This window comes from Excalfactoria chinensis, chromosome 1 (genome assembly GCF_039878825.1).
Source record: "Excalfactoria chinensis isolate bCotChi1 chromosome 1, bCotChi1.hap2, whole genome shotgun sequence".
Lineage (NCBI taxonomy): Eukaryota > Metazoa > Chordata > Aves > Galliformes > Phasianidae > Excalfactoria > Excalfactoria chinensis.
The window spans coordinates 97,448,516-97,476,178 of record NC_092825.1 but is presented as its reverse complement, the minus strand read 5'-3'; the positions used below and the strand labels follow the sequence as shown (position 1 = coordinate 97,476,178).

The 27,663-nt window shown below is 40.2% G+C and overlaps 1 protein-coding gene across 4 annotated transcripts in view; it reads left to right on the top strand.

Moving 5' to 3' along the window:
* The window catches only part of APP (amyloid beta precursor protein), a 199,496-nt gene that overhangs the window by 27,313 nt on the left and 144,520 nt on the right, over nt 1–27,663 (top strand). For all 4 annotated transcript variants that reach the window (XM_072326680.1, XM_072326679.1, XM_072326678.1 and 1 more), the window contains exon 2: nt 13,955–14,122. In XM_072326680.1, coding sequence (XP_072182781.1) covers nt 13,955–14,122 — 168 coding nt within the window. The remainder of the gene's footprint in view (nt 1–13,954; nt 14,123–27,663) is intronic.

Genomic DNA, 27,663 nt, shown 5'->3' with positions numbered 1-27,663 from the left:
GTCTTGTGTAATATATCAGTCATACAAGAGTCATACTTGGAAGTGCAGCTTGAGTATTTCTGCTTCCTTTCCTTTCCTTTCCTTTCCTTTCCTTTCCTTTCCTTTCCTTTCCTTTCCTTTCTTCCTTTCCGTTTCCTTTCCTTTCCTTCCTTTCCTTTCCTTCCTTTCCTTTCCTTTCCTTTCCTTTCCTTTCCTTTCCTTTCCTTCCTTGCCTTTCCTTTCCTTTCCTTTCCTTTCCTTTCCTTTCCTTTCTTTCCTTTCCTTTCCTTTCCTTTCCTTTCCTTTCCTTCCTTTTCCTTTCCTTTCCTTTCCTTTCCTTTCCTTTCCTTTCCTTTCATTTCCTTTCCTTTCCTTTCCTTTCCTTCTCTTCCTTTCCTTTCCTTTCCTTCTTCCTTTCCTTATTCCTTTCCTTTCCTTCCTTTCCTTTCCTTTCCTTTCCTTTCCTTTCCTTTCCTTTCCTTTCCTTTCCTTTCCTTCCTTTCCTTTCCTTTCCTTTCTTTCCTTTCCTTTCCTTTCCTTTCCTTTCCTTTCCTTCCTTTCGTGTGCTGTTGAGTACTGACTGATCCATTTTATGGATTTGAGGTGAAATGTAATTATCCTTCAGATTAGCATCCTCTTACAATCTGTCCTTTCTGCAGCCCAAGTTTTAGCAGCAAGTGTTGGGAAAAAATAAAAAATAATAATAATAATAAAAAAATCAGTATTAAAAGAAAAAAAGAAATGAAGAAAAAAGTGAAGATTCCATAGAGAAGAGTTGTTCTGGAGTGAGATGCATACTCAAAGTGCTGGAAATGTGATGGATGAGATGTGAAAACTGTATTTTTAAGTCAACAGCTACTTCAAATGAATTCTTGAAAATGGAAGACATTCTATTAAAAATAAGTCAATAAGTTACTGAGCACTGACATTTGAGCTATACAGCTCATTTGAGGAACTGACATTGCACAAATGTTAACTTGTTTATCAAATTTGTCAAACTAGAATAGTTCCTCATACACTTTTTAATCTGACAGGTGCAGTTTAAGTTCATTCAGTGATACGGTGGTTCAGCACGGAATTTTCCTTTTACATCCATCCCATGCACACATGCACTAAAATAGTTTTATTATATAATTTACAACCAATTTAAGGTATCATTTTGTGAGGGAAAAAAAAGGCGTTAATATAAATGAAAACTAGATCGTATTTTAGGGCTCTTCTAGTACTTGCAATCACTTTGTAGTTTAAACTTTACAGGCTTCCTGGTGAGTAGGTCAAATTCATTGCCACGGCATTTCTGCAAATGTAGGTGCACCAAAAGAATTAGCATTTGTTATAAGTTAATTCAAAGAATCACAGAATCATTATGGTTGGAAAGGCCAATAAGGTCATTTTGTCCAGCCATCAACCGTTGCCTGTGACCCGCTTCCTATCAAATCAGTTGGTTAGATAAGTAAACGTGTCTTCCCTCAAACTTGTGCATCTGTTGGATTGCATCTCTTCTTCTTTTTTTTCTTTTTTCTTTTTTTTTCTCCTTTTTTCCCTATGCAGTAGAGCACATGGAGGACCATGAGTCTTTCCTCACTGAGTCCCCACCTGCATGAAGTGAGGGCTGGAGGACAAAGCCTGGCCTGTTGTCCTGTGCATTGTGCTGCTTGCATGGGTCTTGGCATCATAGAATCATTAAGGTTGGAAAAGATGTCTGAGATCATCTAATCCAACCATCAGCCCACCCCACCGTGCTCAGTGACCACGTCCCTCAGTGCAACATCCTCACTGTTCTCGAACACCTCCAGGGGTGGTGTTCTTGACTGTGTTTTAATTGACTGTGCTCAGGGATGTTGATTTTTATAGCTGAAGCTTAGTTTGTAAGCCTCTCTCACATGAACGTATTTCTGCAGAGAGGTGTGAACTGGGGCCTTGCTGCATTCATGATTCTCCTTCCCACTTTTTATTGCTTTCAGCTACTCTGATAAATCCCTCAATTCCTAGATAAATGCTTCCACTTGCATATGCAAATCTGTGTTTTCAGATACCTGAGGGAGGTTTAAAACCTGATCTGGAATAAATATAATGTATGCCTCAGGAGACTGAAAGGTAAAGGTGAGGAGGGCAGACAGCTTATTTCTCTGCAGCTTTGGGAACAGTCTTGTTTTGTGTGTATTTGTGGAGCAGGAAGCTCTGAAGCTGCTGCAGAGGAGTGGACAAAGTACTGTTATTTTGGTTATTTGTAAAGTAGAAGAGCAATACAGAGGTGTTTACCCTTGGCTTAAATAGGGTATGGTTAAGGCAAATAAAAGCTCTGGTTTGGTTGAAGCTTTTTGGTAAAGTCTTTTTCTCAATCACATTCATATTGCATTGAACTCCTGAAAAGCTGGTGAGTTTCTGTAAAGCAGATGTGAGTCTGCAGCTGGGAGGCAGCCCTTTCCTGTCCTGATGGCTGGAAACATTTATCTTCCAGGAGGATACAGTTGTTTGAGCAGTTCTACTGAGCAGCCAGTAAAGTGGTTTTTGACCTATTACTTTCCCAGTGATTGGAAAAGGGGAAACATAACCCCCATTTTCAAGAAGGGAAAAAAAGATCCAGAGAACAACAGGCTAGTTGGTCTCATCTCTGACAGATCCACTTGAAGGTCCTATTAAGTCACATGGAAAATAAAGATGAGGTAATTAGTGGTAACCAACATGACTACACCAAGGGCAAGTCATACCTGGCAAACTTGGTGGCCTTTTTTGATACAGCATCAGTGGATAAAGGAAGAGCAACTGACATCATCTTGTCATCATCAGGACTTGTGCAAAGCATTTGGCACTGTCCCACATGACATCCTGGTCACCAGATTGGAGAAGAATGGATTTGATGGGTAGACCAATTGCTGGATAAGAAATTGTTTGGATGGTTGCACTCAGACAGTTGTGGTCAATGGCTCAGTGTCCAAGTGGGGGCCAGTGATGACTGGTGATCTTCAGGGATCAGTGCTGGGACCTGTGTTATTTAACATCTTTGTAGGCGACATGGAAAGTGGGATAGAATGCACCATCAGGAAGTATGAAGAAGATATCTAGCTGAGTGGAGCAATTAAAATGCCATCCAGAGTGACCTGGACAGGCCTGAGAGGTGAGCCTACGCCAACCTCATGAAGTTCAACAGGACCAAGTGCAAGGTCCTGCATCTGGATTGAGGCAATCCCAAGCACAGATACAGGTTGGGTGGAGAATAGCTTGGGAGCAGCCCCGAAGAGAAGGATTTATTTGGGAGTATCAGTTGATGAAGGATTCAGTGTGAGCTGGCAGCATACACTTGCAGCCCAGAAGACCAACTGTATCCTGGGTTGCATCAAGAGAAGTGTGACAGCAGGGCAAAGGAGGTGATTCTGCCCCTCTTCTCTGCTCTTGTGAGACCCCACCTGGACTACTCTGTCCAGTTCTGGGATTCCCAAAACAAGAAGGACATGGAGCTGTTGGTGTGGGTCCGTGGGAGGATCATGAAGGTGATCAGAGGGCTGGAGCACCTCCCCTAAGAGGGCAGGCTGAGAGAGCTCTCAGGCTCTGAGGAGACCTTATAGCAGTCTTCCATTATCTGAAGGGGGCCTACAGGAATGCTGGGGAAAGACTTTTTAGAAGGGTAGGTAGCAACAAGTTGAGGGGAAATGGTTTTAAACTGGAAGAGGGCACATTTAAACTAGATACTAGGAAGAAATTCTTTGCTTTGAAGGTGGTGAAACACTGGAACAGGTTTCCTAGAGAGGCTGTGGATGCCCCCTCCCTGGAAGGCCAGGCTGGATGGGACTTTGAGCAGCCTGATCTAATGACATGTGTCCCTGCCTGTAGCCAGTGGATTGGAACTAGATGATCTTTGAGGTCCTCTTCAACCCAAACCATTCTTTGATTCTATTTTTGTAGTCTGACAACAGTAATTGCTCTACTGTTTCTATTTTAACATTATACAATAAAAACTGATCCTAAATTATTCATTCTGATGTTGACAATCTCTTGCTCTTGCAACACTATCTCTAAAGAAAAGATGACAGATGGAAAATTTTCCTTTAAAGCAAGGTAAGGCGGTGCCTTTAAGTTGTGGGGAAACAATAGTTTGGTATTTCCTCCTTTTTAAATTTGGATTCCTTATTTATTTTTGGCTCCATATCCTTTCCTTTCTTCTAGAGGTTATTTCCATTACTTATCTGGGAAATCAGGCTGTTAAAATAGTTTTTTATGTGCTTGTGTTCCGCGTGGATGCGTAAGGGTCTAGGAGGAACACAAGTATCATGAAAGCTTAAATAGTAAGTCTGGCAGTTCATGTGCTGTGGGCTTGAGAAACTTTGGTAGCTTACCAGTGGACAGGAAGTGAGTCATTCCTGTTGGATGACAAGAGACTGTGTTAGATGGAACTGTAGGTTTCTGGGGTTCAGCAGCCATCTTCACTTGTGGGGTGCAGAGCACTGAACGTGTGTAGCCGTAGCACCTCAACAAGGCTACCTCCTTTTTTGCCTGCTAAATGTGGAAGGGCAAGTAGAGAGTCCTGTTGCACACCTCATTTTTGGTTTTTGTTTTTAATAATGATGAGCAGACACTTGAAAGATAGAGTTTATTTTATTTTTTTAATAGTCATAGAGGAAGCACGTTGCTTTGCATGCGAGTTGGTGCTGTGAACTTTACATTTCAACCTGAATGTTGTCCAAGTGCTCAGAGGAAGCACAGGCATCGTTTCTAAGGGTGACATGTGACTTGAGTGTGCTTTCTTTTCACAGTATTTAAGCCTCCTTTTTGATTTTTTATCTTCAACAGATATTCAGCTTAGAACTCTGCTGGTTGGCCGCACAATTGAAGGGCTGAAACTGCTTTTAGCATTAGGAGCAGAAAGCAGGGAGACATTATTCTCTAAGCACCTTCTCTAATGAGAAGCTTATTTGTTGTTCTTGAATAAGCTGTAGATATGCAGATTGTTACTGTGTCCTCACTGTGAAAATAATTGCAAATGAAGCAAACTAGTACAAACTAAATATGCTTTGAAGGCTTATGGTAGTGGCTTTGGGTTAGTATTTGCAGAATGAATGACTGTATCAGAGAAAAGCTCTCTTAGAGAACTCAGAAATGCTTTTTGATATTCTGGTGTCTAATAAATTACATACACAAGGTCTGATGCTTATTTTCATGTTCTATTGTAGTCCTTCTTAATTATAAATGAATAGCAGAGTTCTGTCTGAAGTATTGTAATTTCAGTCTACTGATGGAAAACCTCTCAAGGTAAAACCTTGCAGACTGTATTTTTTGAGGATAACCTCAGTTTTGAACAAAGACAGCGCTTGTTGAAATAGGGATTATGAAGAGCTGTTAGCAAATACATTAATTACTTTCATAGTTGCAGAAAGCAGTGGCATTGAATGAATGAGGAGAGGGCTGTACTTCCTCTTAAATAATGGTGTTTAATTGAAAAAGGCTTTTTCTGTCCAGAAAAAAAATCCTAAAACCACTTCTTTTAAGGACCTTTAAGGTTTCTTGTTTGTGTTTTTTTTGTCTTGTCTTCCTATTTATATATATAAATTATATATATATAAAAATTATATATATTTATATATATATATTATATATACATACATACATATATATATATATATATATAATGTGCTAAGCTTCTTTCAGTCCTCTGTTCTCAGCTACAAAAAGCCTTTTTTGAGCATCTTGGAAGTCATGTAAATTTTACCTAGCATGCCCAATACCCTGAAGCATCTGCACCTCTCCTCTGCCACATTTGTTAAGTTAGGTCTGAAAAAGGGGAAAGCAAAGGGGGGTGTCTATACCCCATCAGCACATGGGGAGGAAGTCATTTCCTGAGTCTTTTAACTCTTGCATGATGTCTTACATTAAAAGCAAACATTCTGGCATCATATACATATGGGAACGACTGCTTTCCCTGTCAAAACAAACTGGAAAATGCGTAGTTTTGAAGACAGGCTTTAGTAATTAAATTGCTTCATTCAGATGACTTACCTTGTTTTGTCGTAGTTTGATTAAGCTTGCAAATATTAATTATTTGACAAAAGATAATTGGAAAGAAGCTGGATTATGTCTCCTTTGATTATCCAAAGCATTGTGCTTAGAACAATCAGCTATATCTGATGAGCTTTCTCTTACGGAATCATTTTCTGATGTCAATCTTTAGCATCTATTGTGTGGGTTATTTTTAATGTTCTCACCTAAAGAATGAGCTTGTATTGAGTGTTTTTTTTTTTCTTCTTTTTTTTTCCTGTGAGCAAGCAAGATACCTGTCAAGTATAATATTCTAGTATTTTTAATTTCTTTAAAGTCAGATATTTTAAGCACTTGAATATTTAATTCCTCATATAGGAAACACAGCAGGGCGGTATACAGTAAGGTGGAGGCAATTCTGGATTAACTGAGTATTGAGGCTGAAACACACTGCTGAAATGTTGAATCTTCAAGGGAGAACCTGCTGTCAACATTGCTCACTGTGCACACAATGTACTCTCAGCGCTTCCAACTCTTATTACAATTTTGCAGTTTGTTAATAGATCTATAACGAATTTAGTAATTTTGTTTTCTTTATCAGAAACATCAACTTGATACTTTAACAGCTTGTGGTGTTAGACAAATATTTACACGGCTCTAAATGAGGTCTATTTATGTAATCGTTTTTAGGAACGTTAAGTTGCCATTTTGCAAATACCTGTATTTTCCATTCTGGAAATTCAGTTCTGATGGAGGTGTGTTATTTATTAAAGTGTTGGGTAGTAGTGTTTTATTTGGTCTTTGAAAACTGTGGATGTACTGAGCTGTTGTAGTTCACCGGAGACAGCCTGTTCATTATCGTAGAATCATAGAATCACCAAGGTTGGAAAAGACCTAAAAGATCATCCAGTCCAACTGTTCACCTATTACCAGTAGCTCCCATTGATCTGTTGCTTAATAATTTGCAGCAAAAAAAAAGCATGTGCTGCTACTTCGAGGTCGTGTGTAAAGGAGACAATGGTACATGATTACAGTTTCATAAATATACCCATAGTTTCCACTTTTGCAGAATACTAATAATGCAAAAAGTTGGTGTTAATGTAATTTGTGTTGCGTGAGTTATTCTTTGACAGACTAGTTTGCCCTGCAGCTTTTGGATTAGTCAAGGAGAGATTTCCACCCCAGACATTATTGTAAATGGTTGGACCATAGGTTTATGTTATTCAGTGTAACTGTATAGTAGCTGCTTATCTGTGTATTTCGATGCTCTAGATTATTTGATCATATTGTAGTGCAGATAATTTTTCTTGGCAGGCAATGAATGTAAACGAATTAAACCACTGGCTATGAAGAAAACTTGAGTGATGGATAAAATTCTCCACTGATTTGTGTATTTTAGCTGGATGATATACCACTGACATGACCAGTGATTCATTAATTCAAGTGTCTTAAATGTTGTGACATCCCATTATGGGCTGAATCACTCTCATTACATCTCATTTCGCTCTTGTGCCTATTTCTTTGAGTTGATTTTGATTTCTGCGTGTCCAGTACTTTCAAAAGAAGTGTTACGTTTTATCTTCAGGTAGGGTTGTTCAGTCCTCCTTGTGATGACACTGATGTTGGTTATATCTGAAAATGGTTCCTAAGGTTGTGTGTTATCAGCAACTTCTGCAGACTTGAGACTCACTAAGTTAGTAATCTTTTATTTTTAGCCTCACTCTGATTGTGGAGCATCATCACAGTCCAGTCCCTGAGGGCAGGAGGCAGGAACAGAGCTATTTTTTCCTCAAAGTGCTGTGATGTTGGAGGCCTTCAAGACAAACTTGATAGGAAGAGAGATAGTGTGAAGAGAGCTGTTTCATTTTCTTGATGTGATACAAAATATGTGACTCAGTCTCTTGGCTGGAGATCTCAGGACAGACCCGTCAGAAGTTTCTAGCACACCTTTAATTCCCTGTAGAGTTTTTGTAGCGCAATCCTAATGGCAAATTTAGTTGGGGTTTTGGGAGAGGCTTTCTGTCCAAATGGCAGCATATAGCCTAGATGTGCAGTGTCATCAGCTGTGTTACACAGTATTTGGTGTTCAGAGCAGCTAACTTGGGAGGAAGAAACCTGCAGAAGGCCTGTCATAAGAACAGAAGCTGGAAAATCTGTACAAACCCACAGGACATGTAGGTGAACCTAACAGAAGTGAACACTTCTCAATGTTAGCAAGATATGGAGTTAGAATATAGCATACGGCTTTTTGTGCCTTCTTCCTACTGGCAGATGCTATGCTGAGCACATCAGCAGAAATGCAGTATAATATGAGATCAGAAACTGGCATAAGGCCTTATCAACTTGAGTTTACTTATTGTGTTGAAACTTTTTAGAACATCACTGCGGTGAGTTGTGTAGCTGGGAAAGACCCTTGGTGAGAGATGAGGCACAGGCAGTGAGTGTCAGAGGCTCTACGACTGCCAGTCCAACGTGAAGGTGCCCTAGGAGCTTCAAGGCTCTTCTCATCTCATCAGACTTAAAAAGTTAAATGGCAACAATCCATCTTGAATCTCAGAATGGTTCAAGTTTGAGGGGACCTCAAAGCCCACCCACTCAAACTCCTGCCATGGGCAGGACTGCACCCCACCAGCTCAAGCTGCCCAGGACCCCATCCAACCTGGCCTTGAGCGCCTCCAGGGATGGGGCACTACAGCTTCTCTGGGCAGCTGTGCCAGCGCCTCACCGCCCTCTGAGGAAAGGATTTTCTCCTAACATCTAACCTAAATTTCCATTCTTTTTGTTTAAAGCCATTCCCCACTGTCCTGTTGCTATCAGTCTATGTAACAAGTTACTGTTCCTATTTAGAAATTTACTATGCCTTAAAATAGATACCATGAAGGTAAGTCTCCGAGGACTGATTCCTTGCAGATATCTCTTTGAGCAGATCTTTTGGGAGTGCTCTTTGGTGGGAAGTGGTAGGAAGTGCAGCCTGATGCATCTTGCAGACAAGTTCATGTTTGTTCTTTTGCTGTAGGAAAATGAGAGAAGGCTGCTTGGTTTACAGGCCTGCCTTGTGGGGCTGTGTAGAGAAATGCGAAAGAACCAAAATGTGTGGCATCAAATGTTCTTAAGTATCTGTTTAACATATCTGGTTATTGTGGACCAGGTACTCAGTGGATTTTTAGCTTTATGGGTTTCAGGTTTTTGCCTGTGGGTTTTGTTACAATCAGAACTACTGCAGAGGGAAAAAAACAACATGTAATGCAGTGCATAGCTTAATGCTATAGCCACATTTTGTACTAAGGGCCTGTATCTACAGGCCCAGAGGAAGCTCTCAGTCTAGGTTTCATGAGGCCAAGGTCAGATCTGCTAACGCAGTCAGCTTTTGCCTTCACGTAAAGGAGTGTTCTTCACATTGACTGTTGTGTGTTGGCCATCACCTGTGCATGAAGGACACCATCAACATCCCTGTTTCTGTAGATTTCACAGCAGGTAATTTCTTGAAAAGCAAGAAGCTGCTGGTTTTCAATCAAAGAAAGTGCAATAGCAGATCAACTTCTCATTTTCTTTATAAATGAAATATCAGATAGCAAAAATCTCGGGTTAGAAGCTTATTTCATAGACAGAAATAGCGTGAAGTCTGTCTCAAAAAATGAGTCTGCCAGTTAAAACTTGTGCAATGGAACTGCAGGTTTCACACTGAAGCTGCATGCTGAAAATGCAGCGTATAAAATTGTTCCTTGTTACAAAAGGTAAGAGATTCATAGCTGAAATTCCAGGGTTGCACTGTGGTAGTCTTCACTTACCCTCAGGTATTAAATAGTTCAACGTGGTGTTGTTGTTTTCTTTATCTTAAATAAAATGTTTTAAAAGGTGGTATAACCACTCTAGTTGTTTGCTTGAAAGCTCCTATCTCCGAGCTAGAGATGTGACAGACAAATCCATTAACCTGCCATCCTTGCTTAAGGGCATCTGAAGGAGTTCAATTTCAGAAGCTGAGATTTGCATTATTCATGATCATGATCTAAATGCTTTAGTTCTGTTTACAGTGTGTGTTAATTGCTCCTGTATTTCTTTATGATTAGTAACTTTTAGCTGTCTTAATCAATAAGATGAAGTGCTATGCTGAGCAGTTAATTACGATGGCCCTGTCAGCTCAAAATAAAGCAAGCTTAAATGTGCTTGTGGCTTGTTTGAATAATTGGATTAAGCTAGAAGTCTTGTCTCTTCTGAAGGGAATGAGGTTTTAAGTAGACAGTCATAGGCTGTCCTCTTAGTTAGACTGATAGCATTCCCAGTAAACAGCCACATTTGTTATTTTCAACTGTAACTGGAGAAGGTGAAGGAAAAAAACAAACAAACAACAAAGCAGAAACTTCTCCATAACTTTGTAACATTTTTATTTCTTTCTTTATTTATTTGCAAGGTCATACAGTCTGCTCTAGCATGTCTGCTGCTCGTACTTTATTCTTCCAATAGAGGTACCTGATGGGTTAGTTGATGGAGAAAGTTGGAAGTGTAAAGACCACATATCATGGAGTGAATGACTTGCTTCTATTTCATTTGAAGTTTTGATTGAGTTACACTGAACCTGTAAAGAAAAAAAACTCGTCACTTGGAGGATTTTATGCAAGCGATGCATCGTTTTTGAGGTGCTCTGGAGTTGCTTAAATAGCAATGTAGTAGTTCTGCTTATCAAGGCAAGCTGGATAACTTGTCAGTTTTTGGAAGATTCTCTAATTGCTCAGTGGAAGGAAAGGGATGGTTGACTGCTAAATCAAGTAAAAGTGATTTCTGAGGCAGAAGAAGGGAAATCATTGCCAGTAGAGCAGTTCCCGTTTCAGTTTTTAAGTTAAACCACAGTAACATGTTAGCATCTTAAAGAAGGCAGAAAGCTAAATAGTCTCTCCTTTTCAAAAACCAAAAGCTGAAATGCTTGTTTTAATGGTGGCATTTTAACTTGCAGCAATAATCTAACATGTGAGGGTAGTTAGATGTTGACTCAGTGTTTCTGGATGCAGTGTATTTCATCATTTTAAGCATATAAAATTCATGAATCTTTCTCTTGTTTTGGTTTGTTTAAATGAAGAGTGAAGAAATTAAAGCTACTGGATTTGTAATACCTCTTGTAAAAGAAGTCTTTCAGTTTCCAGAGTTTTTCATGAATTCTTAATGATTTTAATTTTTCCCTTGAGAAATCTTCTAGCTAAAAAATTGAAAGTAAAAAAAACAAACCAAAACAACCAGGCATTAAAACATAAGTGAATACCGTATCTTGAATGAGACAGGCTCACTTCTGGGAAGTGGATGGCCACAAATCCCTGTTGGCTTCTCTCATAACTAACCTGAAGAGGAGAATTTTTTGTGTGTGTATGTTGAGTTTCTCAGATGCTAACACTGAACCATGTACTTCCAGCGATATATGTTACCAGGTAGACAATTCCTGTGGGCAGAACAGGTGCAAAGATCACCTGATATGAATTATTGATGAGGTCTCTCAGAATAGTGTCAGCTAATCTTCCAACCTTTGCCATGCAGGAGGAAGGCCCATCCCCTTCCCTCCATCCTTCCTTCCCTCCTACATGCTGCAGGCTGTCTCTGGTGCCTGCGGTACTCCTGGGTGTAATCTGATAAGCTGGGAGACAGATGGCCCCGAAGGGAAGGAGGGAGCTGAGAGAAGACCAGCACTTCTTTCTGTGGGATTGTAAGATGTTTATGGTAGAGTCCACAGATTGTCTGTGGAGATGCTGGGAGGCCCTTCACACACCTGGCTGTAGCAGGTCCACAGGGTTAGAATGGACTTGGGACCTCAGCCTTATAGTGCCAAATGGTGAGAACTGAACAAAATAGGAGTGTTGGCAATGCAGCCTTACTTGTCCCCTTTCTTAAGCAGAGGCACACTGGAATAGGCCCCTCAGGGAGGTGATTGAGTCACCATACCTGGATATGCTTAGGAGCCATTTGGATGTGGTGCTCAGGGATATGGTTTAGCAGAGGTTTGTTAGAGTTCGGGTAGTATGGTTAGGTCATGGCTAGACTTGATGGTTTTCAAGGTCTTTTCCAACCTGAACAATTCTATGATTTCATGTTTTTCTAGTAGTTCAGTTTGGTTTAATTTCCCAAAGGATTTGCAGTTTACAGAGCTGAGCCTAGTACTCAAGTAGAAAAGGAAGGCACAAAGGCAATAAGCCGGGGAATGCTCTGGGTGTTACAGTGACGGTCTGTTTGGCCTAACTGTGTGAGGAGTGACTTCCCTTAGTTTTATTTCAAGCATCAAATAAGCATTAACAGTGCTAGTGTGGTTTCTCTAGTCCTGTTGGCAGCTGTTGTTTTATTTGGCAATATTCACATCTCTCCCGAGATTTTTCAAGCAGTTTTCCACTTCTGTTTGGACAGGAAGATGGTGTCTCGTTTATTTCATAGTGGTAGGTCAGGTGGAGGAGGGTTAGCTCGATAGCAGGAATTATACTGATATTCAGGTTTTTCACTTTAATGAATGAGAATGATGGGAACATCCTTTCATAGTGTATATTTGTGTGTAATGATAGTAATAAGCAGCAGTTTCACTGGACTGTGAGATAGAAGGATCCTAAGATTGTTTATACGGTATGGAAAGCTTCACAGCGATGACAAAGAAATGGTAAAAAAACAAAGCATCAGTGCTGCATGAGATGTTGCTGTGCCACAGGAGTGGCAATGAGGAGTTCACCTCCTGGGACTGGCTGATGCCTGCTGATTTTTTCAGCCTCTTGTAATCCAGTTCTCAGTCAGTACAGCATGGCCTGTCCCCATTCCTGACTGGGAGCAGGTTCTTTGGCTGGTGTCGGACACACGCTTGCTGTTGTTGCTTTCCCAGGAGTTTTCACTCAGCTTCGCTGTTGTGGTAGGCTTGCTGATCCTTTCATTTCAGCTGCTGATTTATCTACTTCTAAAAGGCTTTGTTACCCAGGCAGCATTTTGAGATTGATTTCAACAATGGTAGGGATTAAGATGAATTAGAGGGCAGGTAGGGTGCACCTTGGGGATAAAGAGAGGCCTGTGGCTTTTTGAAAACAGAACATTTGAAATTGTTTCCTGTTTTCACTGACCCGTAATGTGAATTCTGGGGTGATTTTTATCGGTGACCAAAATGGCTAGGTACAAGTAACAGTGGAACAACATCTTTAAAATGCTTAATTGCATACAAGTGCTTTTTACCTTTCCAGGTTTGGGGAAGAAATAATGTAGACCGGGTTCCACAGATGTTACTTCTTTTTTCTTCTATTCCTTGTGCAGTATTTAAACCAATGCAGAGGTTTGTGAGTGAGGAGGATTGCATTCGGTTCAGAAATTGTTAGGGCTCAGAGCCCCATGTAAGGAGGAATTCTGCCAGGTGATGCTGGGTTGGGCTGGGCACTGTTACAGCAAGGATTAGCACTGGCTTAGAGCATCTTAACACTGTGTTTTAATATTTAGTTTGGTAGATGATATTCTGTAATATTTTATTGTGCTACACCCGTACCATTCCTGTTTGATACCACCTCATCCAGTCAGAGCAAAGCTTAAGTGAAAGCTGCTATTTCTAACTCACCAAGTTGATAAGGCATGATGTGATGCATCCTGGGTGTTCAACATGTCAATAAACTTGAGATGGTCTTGAAAAAGGTTGTGCAGTGCTCTTTTGGTATTTGTTGGCGACTTCCCTACACCTCCCAGCACCAGTATACCAAGCATGTTTTGAATGTTAAATTTCTGTAATCGGATGTGAATGTTGTTTTTTGTTTAGCCCACGTTGATGAAGTAATTTTGGGTCCTGAAAAAGTTTATTTACAGCGTTAGACTTTGTGTTACATTATTGCAGCATGTCTGAATTTCAGCAGAGATGTTATTTAGACTTATCAAATCTGCTCTATTCAGTTTCTGTCTTTGTGGCCATGGATGGGTGAGCTTAGGCTTTGATTCAGGCTTGCTTATGCTGTTGTAGTTTTAGAAGGACTGAAATGTCAGAAGTGATTGTAAAGGTTATTTTTTCTTCTCCTTTCAGGTGCCTGCTGATGGAAATGCTGGATTGTTGGCAGAGCCTCAAATTGCCATGTTCTGTGGCAAACTCAATATGCACATGAATGTTCAGAATGGAAAATGGGAATCTGACCCCTCTGGGACCAAGACCTGTATCGGCACTAAAGAAGGGATTCTGCAGTATTGCCAGGAAGTAAGTCTCTTGTTTGGGAAGTAGCTGTGGTGTTTCTGTTTAAGAACCTACATGCAGGTGCTTACAGGAGAAATGAATCTCCATAGGGATCTTCCCTTTCTATTTTTCTCTTCTGCTCTATTGCTCTTTTGTACTTCTGAAAGATGTTCTCCCCGGAGGCTATCAAAACAGCTTCAGAAATTGGCTGCAAGAGGATTATTGAGACTATTGTTGGGTAATTTTGTCCCTGTCTTATGCTTACGGGGAGGCTAACTTTATAACTCAGAAGTTCATTGTATGGTTATAAAGCATGTAAATCAGTTCATTTAAAATGCTTTTTTTTTTCTTTCTGGGCTGATCTTGGAAGTCAGCTTCAACCACATCCACTGTTATTGTACCATCATAATGTAATATTCTGGGTCGCTCCAGAATTACTGCTCTCTGCACCACACTGAACCATTCAGAGTTTCTTAATAGAAAGAGCTTGCCCTATAGATGAAGTCACAATGAACAGTTTCATATTCGAGAGCAGTTTTACCCTCTTACTCATGACCTAAGAGCAGACTGTGTATCTAATTTTGTTTTGTTTCCATGCTGTGATAGCATGATAACCTTGTACCAGTGTGTGACAATTTGAAAAGAAAATGTGGATTTCATGCAATGAAACAAAAGGGCACGCCTTGAGTTGCTTTAGTCCCTATGTCTTTTTATGCCATCTCTGCTGTTTTCTTTTAAAGCAGAGGTTATTGCTTATTGCTGTAGCAGTAGCTGTCTTGCCTCCTAAATGTCAAACCGATTCTTGTGAAAATGCCTCTTTAAGAAGCAAGATAATTCATACTTCAGATCTCTTCTCTCTTATCATCTTCATCGCTGTCCTTTCACCCATTGATTGATTGTTCCTTCTGTTTCTTGTGATGTTTTGTTCAGTTGTTTGAGGTTGGGATTTATGGTCTTGTATATAAATTTTAAGAAAGAACTGCTGGTTGATATTAAAATGGATACTTCACCAATAGCTTTCTCTTAATAAAACAGTATTACTTTTTGAAATTAATAGCATTTTTGCCTACTACTAACAAAAATGCCAAACATGACATACTGGCAGGATTTAAAAGGCTGCTTCTTGTTTTTCACTGTCTGCTTTGAGTTATCTCAATGAAGTCGTTTTATGCATAGTGAGAGTACTGAGGGGGGGAAGGGAATAAGGAGATAAGTGAATAAAAGCCCATGAGGTAGAAAGTTGTTCTGAAGTTACAGAAAGAAATACATTAATTTACATTAAATAAGAACAGCAACTTCAGGCTGTTCTAAGGCAGGAATGGCTCAGAATTGACAGTGCAGTTACAGATACAAAAGGATTCCAGAACAAGGACTGGGAACTGTAAAACTCAGCTGAATGTCAGGTGACATAGAAATTTTGCATCATGGAGAAAAATGTTCTCATGTAATAAATAAAAATGAAAAGGAAAGCAAAAGCAGTTGGAAGGCAGTAGCTTTTATACTGACAGATGACAAAGGGATCAATAAGTGAAATCATTATTTGCATATAGTAAAAGAATTGTTCACCATGACAGCAGCCTAAAGCAGACACAGGCACTCAGTCAGGGTGTGTGAACTCTTTGACTTTAGAGACTAGGAGAGCTGAACCAGCCAAGGGCTCGAGCAGCTTGGACTTTCACATGAGCCTTGCTCAGAGTAGGGGGAGGTCTAGGTAATCTTTATAGGTCCCTTTCATCTTCCTTTTTTTTTGCCAGTCTAAACATTTTTCCCACTGGAGAAAAGACAGAGAAGAGAGCTTCTGTCACTTGGGTTTTTGAGAGTTACATATTTAACTACAGTGCAACAATAGACTTGATTTATGTGCAGACTGTCTGCTGTTTACCTTGGCTGTGAGGTAGCGTTTGCTGTTGTCAGACCCGGGGAATGGGGCAAATATGCATTTCTCATTATCAGGAAGCAATAAGCATCAAGGTTAAAATATGGTACCTCTTGCATTGGAACAGAATGTGGCTAAAATCTCCTTTCTTCTTAGTTTTACCAAATACAGTCTCTTCCTTCCATTTTTTCCCCAAATAGATGACAATTCCATCTTGGGATGCAGTCTTTCTTAGTATAGGCAGAGGTTAAGTTTTTGTACTTCACTAATGAAGAAGACAAGTACTCTGCCTGGGCATTGTGGCAGCTTCCTTCCTTCCTCAGTCTGGCTGGAGCAGCAGCTGCTGGTACCACACTGCTAGGAGACTGTTTTTTTCCAGCTCTGAGCAGAACATTGAAATGACTGAGAGCAGGAGATGATGAGATTTTTTTCCTTCATTCCTAGTAAGAAATCCATTCTATCCATCATGTTATTCTACCTAGTTTTGGTCGCAGGTACCTTGTGTAACTTTCTCACTGTTTCTGTAATGCAAGAGATGCTGCTCTATGCTGTAGATCCTGCAGAAGCAGCCTGTGCACCCAGTTCCTTACTTCCATGGCTTTTTCTTCCATGAAGGTATCTTGAAATGAATCAGTGAATCTCCCCTGTAATCAAAATGTATAACAGTAGACGTGTTCCTCTGTTTCCTTACGAGTGATTTCAAAAAGAGCTTTTCTTTACAACCTAAGGCTGGAACATGTATGGACTACAGAAGGACTTAGATTTCTTCTCTGGAAAAGATGTTGCAGGTATCCCTGCCTGTCTTCCTTGAGATCATCATAGCTGCCTCTCCTTGTCCTTTTCCAGTGTAGGTGGATTTTGGAAGTCTTGATGGAGAAAGTAACAGTAAAGGAGCATTGTGGGGCAGAAAGGGAGGAAAAAGTAATAAGCAGAACCGCCTACGTGTTTTAAGGATATCTGTTGCTTGTTGTTTCTTCTCATTTTTTGAGTGGGAGCTCTATGCGGTACAGGAACTGTCTGGATTTATTTTTGAATAGCACATCCCACAGTTAAAATATGACAACTCTCAGACTTGTTTGAAGGGAGATGGAAGGTACTTGAACGCTACTTTCTGATTTCCTTGCATTCAGCTAAACTCTGTTCCTACGCTAACAAGAAGTGGTTATGGAAGCAGGGCACGCTGGTCTCTTCTACCTGGATATCTGTGCAGTCTCTTATATTTTTAAGTTAGGACAAACTAGGTAAAAATTATTAACACTGGCTTGTTTGCTGAAGAGATAGCAACCTAAGCTCTGATTGCTTTTCTTTTATTACTTTTTTTTTTGTTAATAGAAAAAGATCAAATGTTCTGGGGTGGAATTAAACACTGTCTAGAGAGGTACAATTTACTCAAGCATGGTATCTTCTAATCTCAAACTAAATAGCGTGCTATTTGTACCCATTATTGAAAAGTAAAATGGCATGGGCCTGAATTGCATACGGTTGTCAAATACAAGTGCTGCTGGCACTAGAACAATGTTTATTCAGGTTGCATTAATGTAAATGGAGTGGTTACACCTGTGTATGTGCTGAAAGCATTAACATGTTGTGAGTATACCAGCTGACACTTCAAATCAAGCCATCGGTCAATCTAGGCCTGTTGCTGACACTGCACTACCAGCTGTTTCAGAGGGATGTTGAAAAACCCTGCCATTTGTAATTACTGCACTACCAGCCCCCTGGGGAAAGCTGCTTCCCAACAGCTATTGATTGCAAGTTAGCTGAAGTCCAGGAATGCGGGGACTGCTGCTCCTGAGTTTTGTTTTTTGTTTAGTGGGAGAGACTTGGAGTCCACACCTACAGATGTTCAAGTGAAGTGTGGTAGCAGCTCTGACATAGCATGTTACTGTGGAAGGAGAATGCATTTTGGAGCAGGTTCTGCTCACTGAAATCCAAGCAGCTGCTTATCTTGCTAAATGGTTCTCATAAAACTAAGCTGGAACCTGCCCTTTGGCAAAGTACATATTTTCATAGTCACATGACTATGAGGAGTAGGAAGTTAATTTAGGTTGTGTTCAGTTCCCCATTCAAGTGGAATGAGTGTTTAGGTGAAAAATATTGGTGCATGATCTTGACAATTTTAAACAACTACTACATGCTGGATTTTTACATCTGGTAATTAGCTTATGTTATAGAAGTTGCTTAAAGGGCTGAAATTATTTTGCAGTCTGTGTTGAATTAAGCGTCCAAAATAAATTTTGAAAGCAGCATTCTAAGCTTTCAGAAAATTCACGTTGTCTGATATGTATCCACTTTTCCCTTACTTAATTTGGAAGTTCTTAGCTCCACTTAAGTATACGTGGAATTTAACAGAATGGAAAAGAACTGTTCTGAGGATTGTTTTCAAAAGCAAATCAAAACTATAGTATTAGCTGTTTGAGTCTAGATATTGCTTGCACTATTGACTGGATGGAGTTTAAACCTAGGAACTTAGGGACGTATGTGTTCCCTTTAGCCAGCAACTGGCTCCTTCCTAGATAGTTGGGTAGAGCTTGTAGTAGCTTCCAAAGCAGAATATCAGTGTTGGCTTCAAGAGGTGTTATACCTGGCATCTCTGAATGCACACAACTGCTTGGGATCTTTGTGAGGTCATGCATGTATCCACTTCTGTCTTGAGCATCCAGAGCCGTGGATGTCTTGCAATGAATGTGTATTTCTTAGAGAAGTCCTTCCCAGAAATTAAAAATTTTTCATGCTACATGAAGCAGAAAACAAGATAAATTAAGATAACAGATAAAGTGTCATAGCTATTTACAAAACAGTGTTGACATTTATAACCTCTAATTATCATTCTTCCAAAGAGGATGTTTTTGACTTCAGATCTAAATCTCTCCTCTTCTAGTCTGTAACTATTTTCCAGTGTCCTATCACAACAGACCCTGCTGAAGAGTCCTCAGGTCCCTTCTTCTGGAGGTAGACCAAGGAGCCATCGCATCAGGCTTACTACCCCATCTTCATTTACGTTTGCTTATTTGACTCCATACTGCCAGTGTCAGAGAATCCTTATGTTCTTGTTGCCCTAGGTGCCATGCAATCCAAAACTGGGCAAACAGGACTGATAGCTGCACTTCCATTTCTCTCTCGTCTTTCTCTTTATTGAGAGCTACGAGTTTGTTAAAGGAATTGTTAGACAGCCAGGAATACTGATACTTTTTAATACATGAATTAAAAATGAGGCTTTTCTTCTGAGAGGAGAATTTGAGATGTAATGAAAATGATCTTGCTCCTTTGATAATGGTTTCTTTCCACGGTATCCTGTCATTTTCATCCTAATATGAATTGTTGTTTCTATCTAGGCCGTATGATGCACTCTTTCTAATTTCTCAAACCAAATAACCATCGTATTGAAGAAGAAATTGAATTTTAAACTTGAGCTCCTCTAAACTAATCTTTAAAAGCTATACATTTTGCTCAGAAGAAAATGGTCCATTTAATGAAAAATCGTGGAAAACATACAGATTTTTGGCATCTCAGACTCTCCTTAAAACAAATGGCATTTTTAAGGCGCGTGTGTTGGTGTATTCTTGGAGGTGTGCAGTCATTCCAACAGGATTAGGTGAATGGTATCATAGCGTTCTCTGCATTGATTATTGAGTTCTTTAGTTTTATTTAAATTTTAGTCCATGGGAATAGTCAAATTAATTTACTCTTCCAGGGCTTGAACCTCATTTACCTTAACAAAAGTTTCGATTTTGGAAATGCGGGTTCTGTAATGGGTGATATATATCGTGTGTTTAAGCCTTAGTATGTTCATGGTGTGACTTTCTTGAGAAAGAGGAGCTTTCTAACCCAAATGCTGTAATCTGCTATTTAAATTTATTAGCCACTTGATTTGAAATATAACTTAGCATCTTGCAACATATGCGTTGCTTTTCTTTGTTGTGGTATTGAAGAGGAGCTCTCTTTTCCCCCGTGTGGACTTCTTTGTATGATCTGAAAATAAAGGAAATGAAAAATATCAATCTCAATATATTTTATTACTTTTATAATAGATGTTCCAACTTGTTTTGAATAAATCTATTTTTCTTAGTGAGGGAGAGCAATTCTGCTTTAAGGCCAAAGGAGGAAAAGGGATAAAAATGCAAGAGGATTGTCTATGTAAATATATTTTGGTGAATCTCTGCAGTGCCTAAGGAGGGCAGCTATGCTTTATTTTCCTCCTAGATTAATTTTGAATTTCACAGCTAAGATAGTTGAGGTGAATGGCTCGATTTATTGCCAGATTCCATCAGCGTAGCGTTTGTGCCAGGAGCAGGATGAGACGATTGTTTCTGCTGTCCTCTAAAACATACAAGCACAATGGCTTATGGGCAGAGTTGGACGAGCAGATAGCCCTTTAGCACGTGATTAGATATCAAAAAGCATCTACTACATTGAGGGTGTAAAAGACAAGGAAAGATAGATATCAAAATATTTTTAGTGTGCACTGCTAGTGGCTTGCTCTGTAAGGTTACAAAGGGACTCACTACCACACTTCAGCAAGGTCTCTGTCTTTGCCTAGGGGGGAGAATGAAGCTCAGAGAACCCATGCCCCCACTGAAGCCCAAGAAACTCACCTGAGGGCTGTATGGTGTTAGATGGGATCTGCAGAAATGTTACCTCTCCTGCAGCTGTGGTGCTGCTTGGAGAATGTCTTGATGGGGATGATTCAGTGGAACTCTACTGCTGCATTTCACCATTTCACCATCTTTGTAGAAAGATCTTAGTACATTGTCTGCTCTTCTAAGATGTGTCTCCCCTGACATCTTGCCTTATATAGCTTTAAGATGGACATTTATCAGCTGTTCCTTCAATAAATAATGTCATAAGCCCAAGAGACTCTAGGCATAAAGTGGGAAGATCACCTAAAGTAAAGAAAATATGTCACTGTTACACATCAACTCTTTTGAGAAAGAAATATCTGTGCTAATCTGCTTTCTCCACCTTTCCAGATGGTGGTTGCATGGGCACTTTAGTCTGGCACAGATCTATCCCACTTTCCAAAAGGTCATCCTGGGTTATCTTTAATTCCTGGCACTTTCCACTGTGATGCAGTTTTTATTCTTCAGAGGATGTTTTCAGAAGTAGGTCAGCTCCTTGATCCAGCTTCTGTGTTATTGCTGGCTCACGGGGAAGTGTTAGTGGTAAATGGAGAAGAGATGGAATGAGGCAGGAATCATTCCTTGGCAATCTCAGATCTGTGTCCAATTAAAGGTACTGAAACCATGGCCGTAGTATCCATGAGCCTACCTCTGCAGATGGATGGGTGCAAGTGTGATTCCTTCTTGGGTTTTTGGGAGCTGTCTTGTGGTGGATTTTGGAGTGTGTGGGTTTATTTTTGAAGGTTTAGGGGTTTCATTTCTTTCTGGTCACTGTTTATGACTATGTTAGTGCCTGAACAGGCAGCATGTGTTGTGGCAGCCTGTATTTTTGGATCATCCACTTTGCTTGTGGAAGGTCATACAGCTTTCCCATGCTATAACTTAATAGCTTTTTCCTGCAGTGGTATTGGTGTTGCCTTATGGGGGACCTTCTCCCTGTTCTTTTTCTTCCTCCTTTCTTTTTCTTATTTCATCCTTTGTGTGCTCTAAAGTATTTGGAAATCGGTAATATTGACTGGAGATCTGTTTTTCATCGTTATAGTACATATGAAGTTGATGAGTAGCAGACGGTGGGCTGATCTGTCTAGGTTAGTAGCACAGAATCATTTCAAATTCAGAAGCCTGAATGTGCAAGTCAGAGGAAAAGATGCTTTATGTACATTTTCAATTGTTAGTTCTGCAGCAAACATTAGAAAAGACTGTTTCTCTTGCTCATGGTTTTGAGGCTGTGAAGAAGGTAATGAGTGCTTGAATTCATAGCAGGGCAATGCCCAGAAGTTGGATGGGGAAATATTCTTTGATTTCTGGGGCATTCTGTGTTTTTTCTTTCCCCAAGCAGATTATTAACTGCTTCTTTCTAAGCCATGTCATGACATTATCATCTGGTTAGTGTTTATCCAATTAAGATATTACATCGTACTGAATGGAATGCCTGCTTTAATCTTCCAAATACTGCATACCTCTGTTTAATCAAAAATCCCACTGATAGTCTGTTTTGATAAATGGGTGGTGATTACAGAAAATAATGCTCTCAATACCAGATTGTTGTGGATTTATCATGGAGAGGTCTCTGAATACCTGGCCAATTATTGATTCCTTCACTTGCCTTTTCCTTTACATGTATACAGTGTGGTTCTAGCGGAATTTTAGGTGTCCATTTTTGTTTCTGACATGAGTGGGGTGAGGATTCCACTCAGGAGTTTTACAGCTAATGTTTGAGTGGTGAAAGTTTCCTTGTAGATCTTATAGAATTCTTGATGCCTCTGGCATAACGGTGAGACTAAAAAGAGAGTGCTCGGTGTAAGTTCCTTAAGGCATTTCCAAGGTGTTAGGAGGCCCTGGGATGAAACCTTGCTAGGTAAGGGAGAAACTGTCCTTCCCTTCAATATCATCTCCTATCTTAACTAAAAAGGGGATGTATAGTGTTTAAAAGATGGATCCTAACATCAGCACTGTTATCTATGGGTACTGATAGGTTTTTTTGCATAGATGAGCATGCACACCCCAGGAAAACGAACCCCAAAGCAGGAATTTCATTGTTCAGTAATGACAATACCATGTTTAACACTTTTATTCTGCCTAGTTATCAATATTGAAACACGAATACTGCTAATCTGAATATGGAGAAACATAGTCTGATACAATCTTTTATCTTGACAGTTCAGCTTCTTTCTATAAATATTATCGTGAGTTAGAAAATCGTTGATCCTATGGAAATTCAAGAAGTAATAAGCAAAGTGGCCTAAGAAGAAACTATATTTTTAAGCATATAAACATTCTTATGATCTACTGCAATGAAATTTATTTGATTCTTATCCAATATCATATATCTTTTTGAGTGAACTGTTGCAGCTAACATTGTGTGTTCCCACACAACTAGGCAAATTTGTAGTCTCTATCTAAGAGGGAAAAGAACATTCATTCAAGAGATCTAAAGGGGTACTGGCAAGATTGATCTTACAAAAGCTAAACTTGTAATACTGTGTAAATTGATATGTGTATACTTTTTGGTGTTTTAGATGAGTTTCTCATTGAAACTCTCATTTGGAGTTGCAAAGAGGTCAGTGGTTATGTCAATCTGTAATTACTTACTGAAGTCTGGAAGATGGCTTTGAGTATTTTAGTGCTGATATGGATCCGAGCTGCTAAGCTGAGCGGGAGTGTGATGCCTCACTACCGCTGTTTTGTTCCTCTACTTTGGATGTTTTATACAAGAGCACCTCATTGGTTTCCATATTTGAAGCACCACGGAGGACCCGGGACTTTCATATGCACAGCCAAATTTTGTTGTTCCCAAACATATCCACTTTATCATACTTAAATTATGGCGTCTTTAACTGTGGTAGCTTCAGATCTGTGGAAAAGAACAAACAGTCTCTCCCATGAGATAGTCAGATTGCTTGAGCTAATTTTAGTGTTTCTTATAAAACTAGCAGTTAGGAGTGCTGCTGCAGAGCATTTTAGCAAAAATGTTGAGCTGAAGTGGTACATGCTGTTGCAGGAGTCAGTTTTGTTCCCCTCCTCCTCATGTCTGCTCTGCCACATTTCAGCATATGTCTGATCTTGTGATGAGGAAGTTTAGAGAACTGAAGTGGCATGAAGCTCACCCCCACAAGCAAATAAAAAGGATTATTTTCTTTCTTTGAACTAGTTCTCAGGGGGTTGGAGGGGCTGAAGTATTAATACAGGGAGGTGACAGGTAAGGACAGAATTTTCTTCTGTCTAGGGTTTGCTGTGGGGTTTGAACAGCCTTTGGAGGAGAAACTGTTAAGGTATTTCTGAAGGCAATAAAACATTCTGCTTCTTTGTCATACGCAGTTTTAGAAACGTGTCCAGTTACTATCTGCCTTTCCCCAGCAGCACTTCTCTGGCAGTGGGCAATATGAACAGTTTAAGTGGAAGAAACAATTGGCTTTAGTAGGTCCTGAAAGGCATGCATTAAATCAAGCCTATAATGAAGAACAGGTCACATTCTACATTATCCGGGGTGCAGATGGGGATCTATAATTTAGGGCAGCAGCAAGGTAAATGTAAATTTGTAATACCAAAATCTGTGCGAGAATGGAGATAAAAGAAAATAGGTGAAGATAAAGAACGGTGAGCGAGGGTGGCATTTTTAGACAGGATGAGGACAGCAGGAGAGAGAAGAACTGACAATTGCATGAAAGACTGATAAGGTAGATGTCATACATTAACCTCCTAGCATTGGTCTGAGGTGAAATTGTGTCCTTAGGTCACTTGCTAAGCACTTCTTACACAGGCTTACCATACAGTATTTTTAGAAATAGGGTGTGGACCTCCACCTCAAATGCCAAAATCCCAACTGCTGCTGGATTCCCTGCTGCTCTTGCTGGATTTTGCAGCTGAAAGTCCACCTGGCTATCCATAGCTGGTGCTGCTCACTGGCTGGGAGCTGTGCACCAGTCCCAGCTGCATCAGTCTCCTCTGCTGTTTTCTAGGACCAGAGCTCTTTGTTGCATTGTCTAGCAACCTGAAATCCTATCTGAAGTATGATGCAACGGTAGATTTGTTGACTCCAAATTAACGGGAAGTATTTATTTATCATGCAATATATCCGTGTCAAAATTTTTTTTGTAGGATGTGAGCTGAGCTGCCTTAGAAGGTGTTGGAGAGCTAACCTGATGGTTACTGTAGAGCTACGTTGATAGCTTGATGCAGAACTGCTCACACTGCTCTAAACATTTGGTATGGAATCCTTTGAAGTCTTTGCAAATCCTTGCATTGATTTTGCTGCCCAGATCAGTCTTGAGAGCAATAGCTCCCAATAGTGTCCCAGTATTGTAGTGTGTCACTTTTGGAAGTACTAAACAAACCAAAGCATATCTGTGTAACAGTTACCCTGCTAAACAATAGAAACTGTTGAACCGCAGAGTAATAAAGGAGATTGCACGATATTGTAATCCTGAAGATAAGAGCAATCCAAGTTTTGATCTACTTCTTTCACTTCCAGAATTTGCAGCACAGCAGCAGGTGTGGTTCTGCACGGCAGGAAGTATTTCTCCCAGGATAAGCCAAAACAGTATGAGGTGCTAAGGACTTTTATTTCTTCTTTCATTAACAGTTTGAAAAAATTCTTCCTTCAAGAAGTACTTGCTTAGAGTGGCAAAATGATTTCTTTATTTCTTACCTTCAGTCCAATCCTGTGAACTTTGTTCCTGTTGGGGAAAGGATGCTAGATCTCTTTTAAACTTAAGCATATTATATGCTGCTCTCGTTGTGAAACAAGTAAAAGGAGAAATGTGGTAAATTATCATACTTCCTTTTAATACTGAGTTCTTAGAGGATTTTGAGGAATGAATAAACTTGAAGCGATTGTAATAACTGAAATGACTGTATTACTGCCACCTGAGTTGGGATTACTACAGTGCCTCCATTACAACGACACCTAGAGTAACCTGTTTGTGTATTATTAATATAAAAATGAGTTTTTCTGCTTGGTAACTCTTCAGGATGCCTATCTGTTAAGTACTCTTGTTGTATACATTTCCGATGGTGGTCAGGTGAGTTTGATGCCAAGGGCCACCTTTGACAGTACCTGTAAAACTGTACATAAATTCCCATTCTCATAATTTTTTCCTTGAAGCCTGTGCTGGGCTTTCCTATCCTGAACGTCATTTTCTTTAGACACTTTGAGCTTCTCTGGTTGGACACAGTCACAACAATCATATGTTAATGAGTCGCCTCAAGCAACCTGTTAATTGGGGAACTGTTATATAGAAAAGAAGAAACAATAGCAGACTCCGATGGCAGATTTTCTTCGGAGATTGTGCCTCAGTGAGAAAGGGATGAAGCTTTAACAGAAATTAAATCCTCCCGCAGGCTTTCTTGTTTCCCTCTTCAAGAGCAAAGTGTGCTACAAGCTTGAGGTATGTGGAGTTCAGAAATCTCTGTGTAGTTGGTGGGAGCAGTGGTAAAAACTATGGACTTCTTTACACAGATACCGTCCAATACATGTGTGCTTGGAGATGGTAGATTTCAGTCTTGGGACTACCTCACTGGGATAGCATAGTTTAATGGAGCAGTTCACCTAGGATAATAATTAGAGCCTGGCAGCTATTTTTGTCCCACTGGCAGTTAAAGGTTAGGAAGAAGTTCTTTCCTCAGAGGGTGGTGAGGTGCTGGTGCAGCTGCCCACAGAAGCTGTGGTGCCCCATCCCTGGAGGTGCTCAAGGCCAGGCTGGATGCGGCCCTGGGCAGCCTGAGCTGGTGGGGCAGCCCTGCCCATGGCAGGTGTTGGGGCTGGGTGGGTTTTGGGCTCCCTTTCATTCTAAGCTGTTCTGTATGATTCTGTGATTTATCCTGATGTTCCCTTTGCTCAGCGTGCTTTTGATAAGTTGCAAATGCACACACTAACCCTTCTTGAGAATAACATCCAACATATATTTCTCCATAAGTTTTGTTAGATGTGATTTGATTTCTTGTTATGTTGCAGTAGTGTTCATCTTTAGGGATTAACATTCTTGTGGTCAGTGGAATAATTTGGAGCAATGTGACGTGCTTCTAGTTTCTCCATTTGGCAACCATCCTAATCCTTTTGAAGTTATTCTCTGTAGGAGAAGAAAACAGATTTTTATTTTCTTTCTCTTGGCTTTCTTTGAGCTGATGGATTCAATCTTTAGATTAGTGAAGTTGGTGTCAGGGTTCCCATTGACTTCAGTGGAACTTGTGATGCAGGGCTTCAAAACAAGTTTTGCCATCTGTGTGGGAACAGACTGCAGGAGGAAGACTGCTGGCAAGAAAATGTTTAGCTGCTTTTTTTTTTTTTTTGGTGGGGGATGGAAAGCTGAAACAGTTTGTTCTTTGCATGCTCCTGAACTGCCTCTGTTAAATGTACAGATGCCTATAGACAGCCCAGTGACTTGTTCTGGTCTCACAGGGGGTGAACTGTGGCTTGGTGGAGCTATGAGCTCTATCATGAAATGAATTGAGCCTGATGGGTCTGTGGTGCTACTGTAGTTACAGGGGCTCATTTTCTCTTGAATGGATTTTTATACTGGAAGAATGGTAGTAAGATCTTACAGTTTTACTGGTAACTGCATGTTACACAACTGAATTGCCCTGGGAGACATTGTAGGTGCCCCAGATCCATGGCTACTTGGATCTGAGGCACCAAGTATGCCTCACCACAGGTATTCTGTATATGTGTGTGTATAAATATATTAAAAATGGAGTGTTTGATTGGAAATTCCTTGACTGAAAGAGCAGACAGAAAGAAATAACACAACTCTTAATGGATTTAGAGTTTATATGAATTAGAAGCATGCAGTGTAAGGCCCTGTGAACTTAACGAGAGTGAGGATTTAATATTTACAGGTGCTATGTCCTAGTGAAAACTGCATGGGCACTTAGCATCAGGATTTCTACATACTTGAGTTAGAGCGTTAAACAAACAAAGAAGTAATAGCTATTAAATTCATGGTGAGGAGAGCACAGAGATGATCAGAGGTTGGAGGGCAGTGAGGCACTGGCTGGCACAGCTGCCCAGAGAAGCTGTGGTGCCCCATCCTTGGAGGTGCTCAAGGCCAGTTTGGATGGGGCCCTGGGCAGCT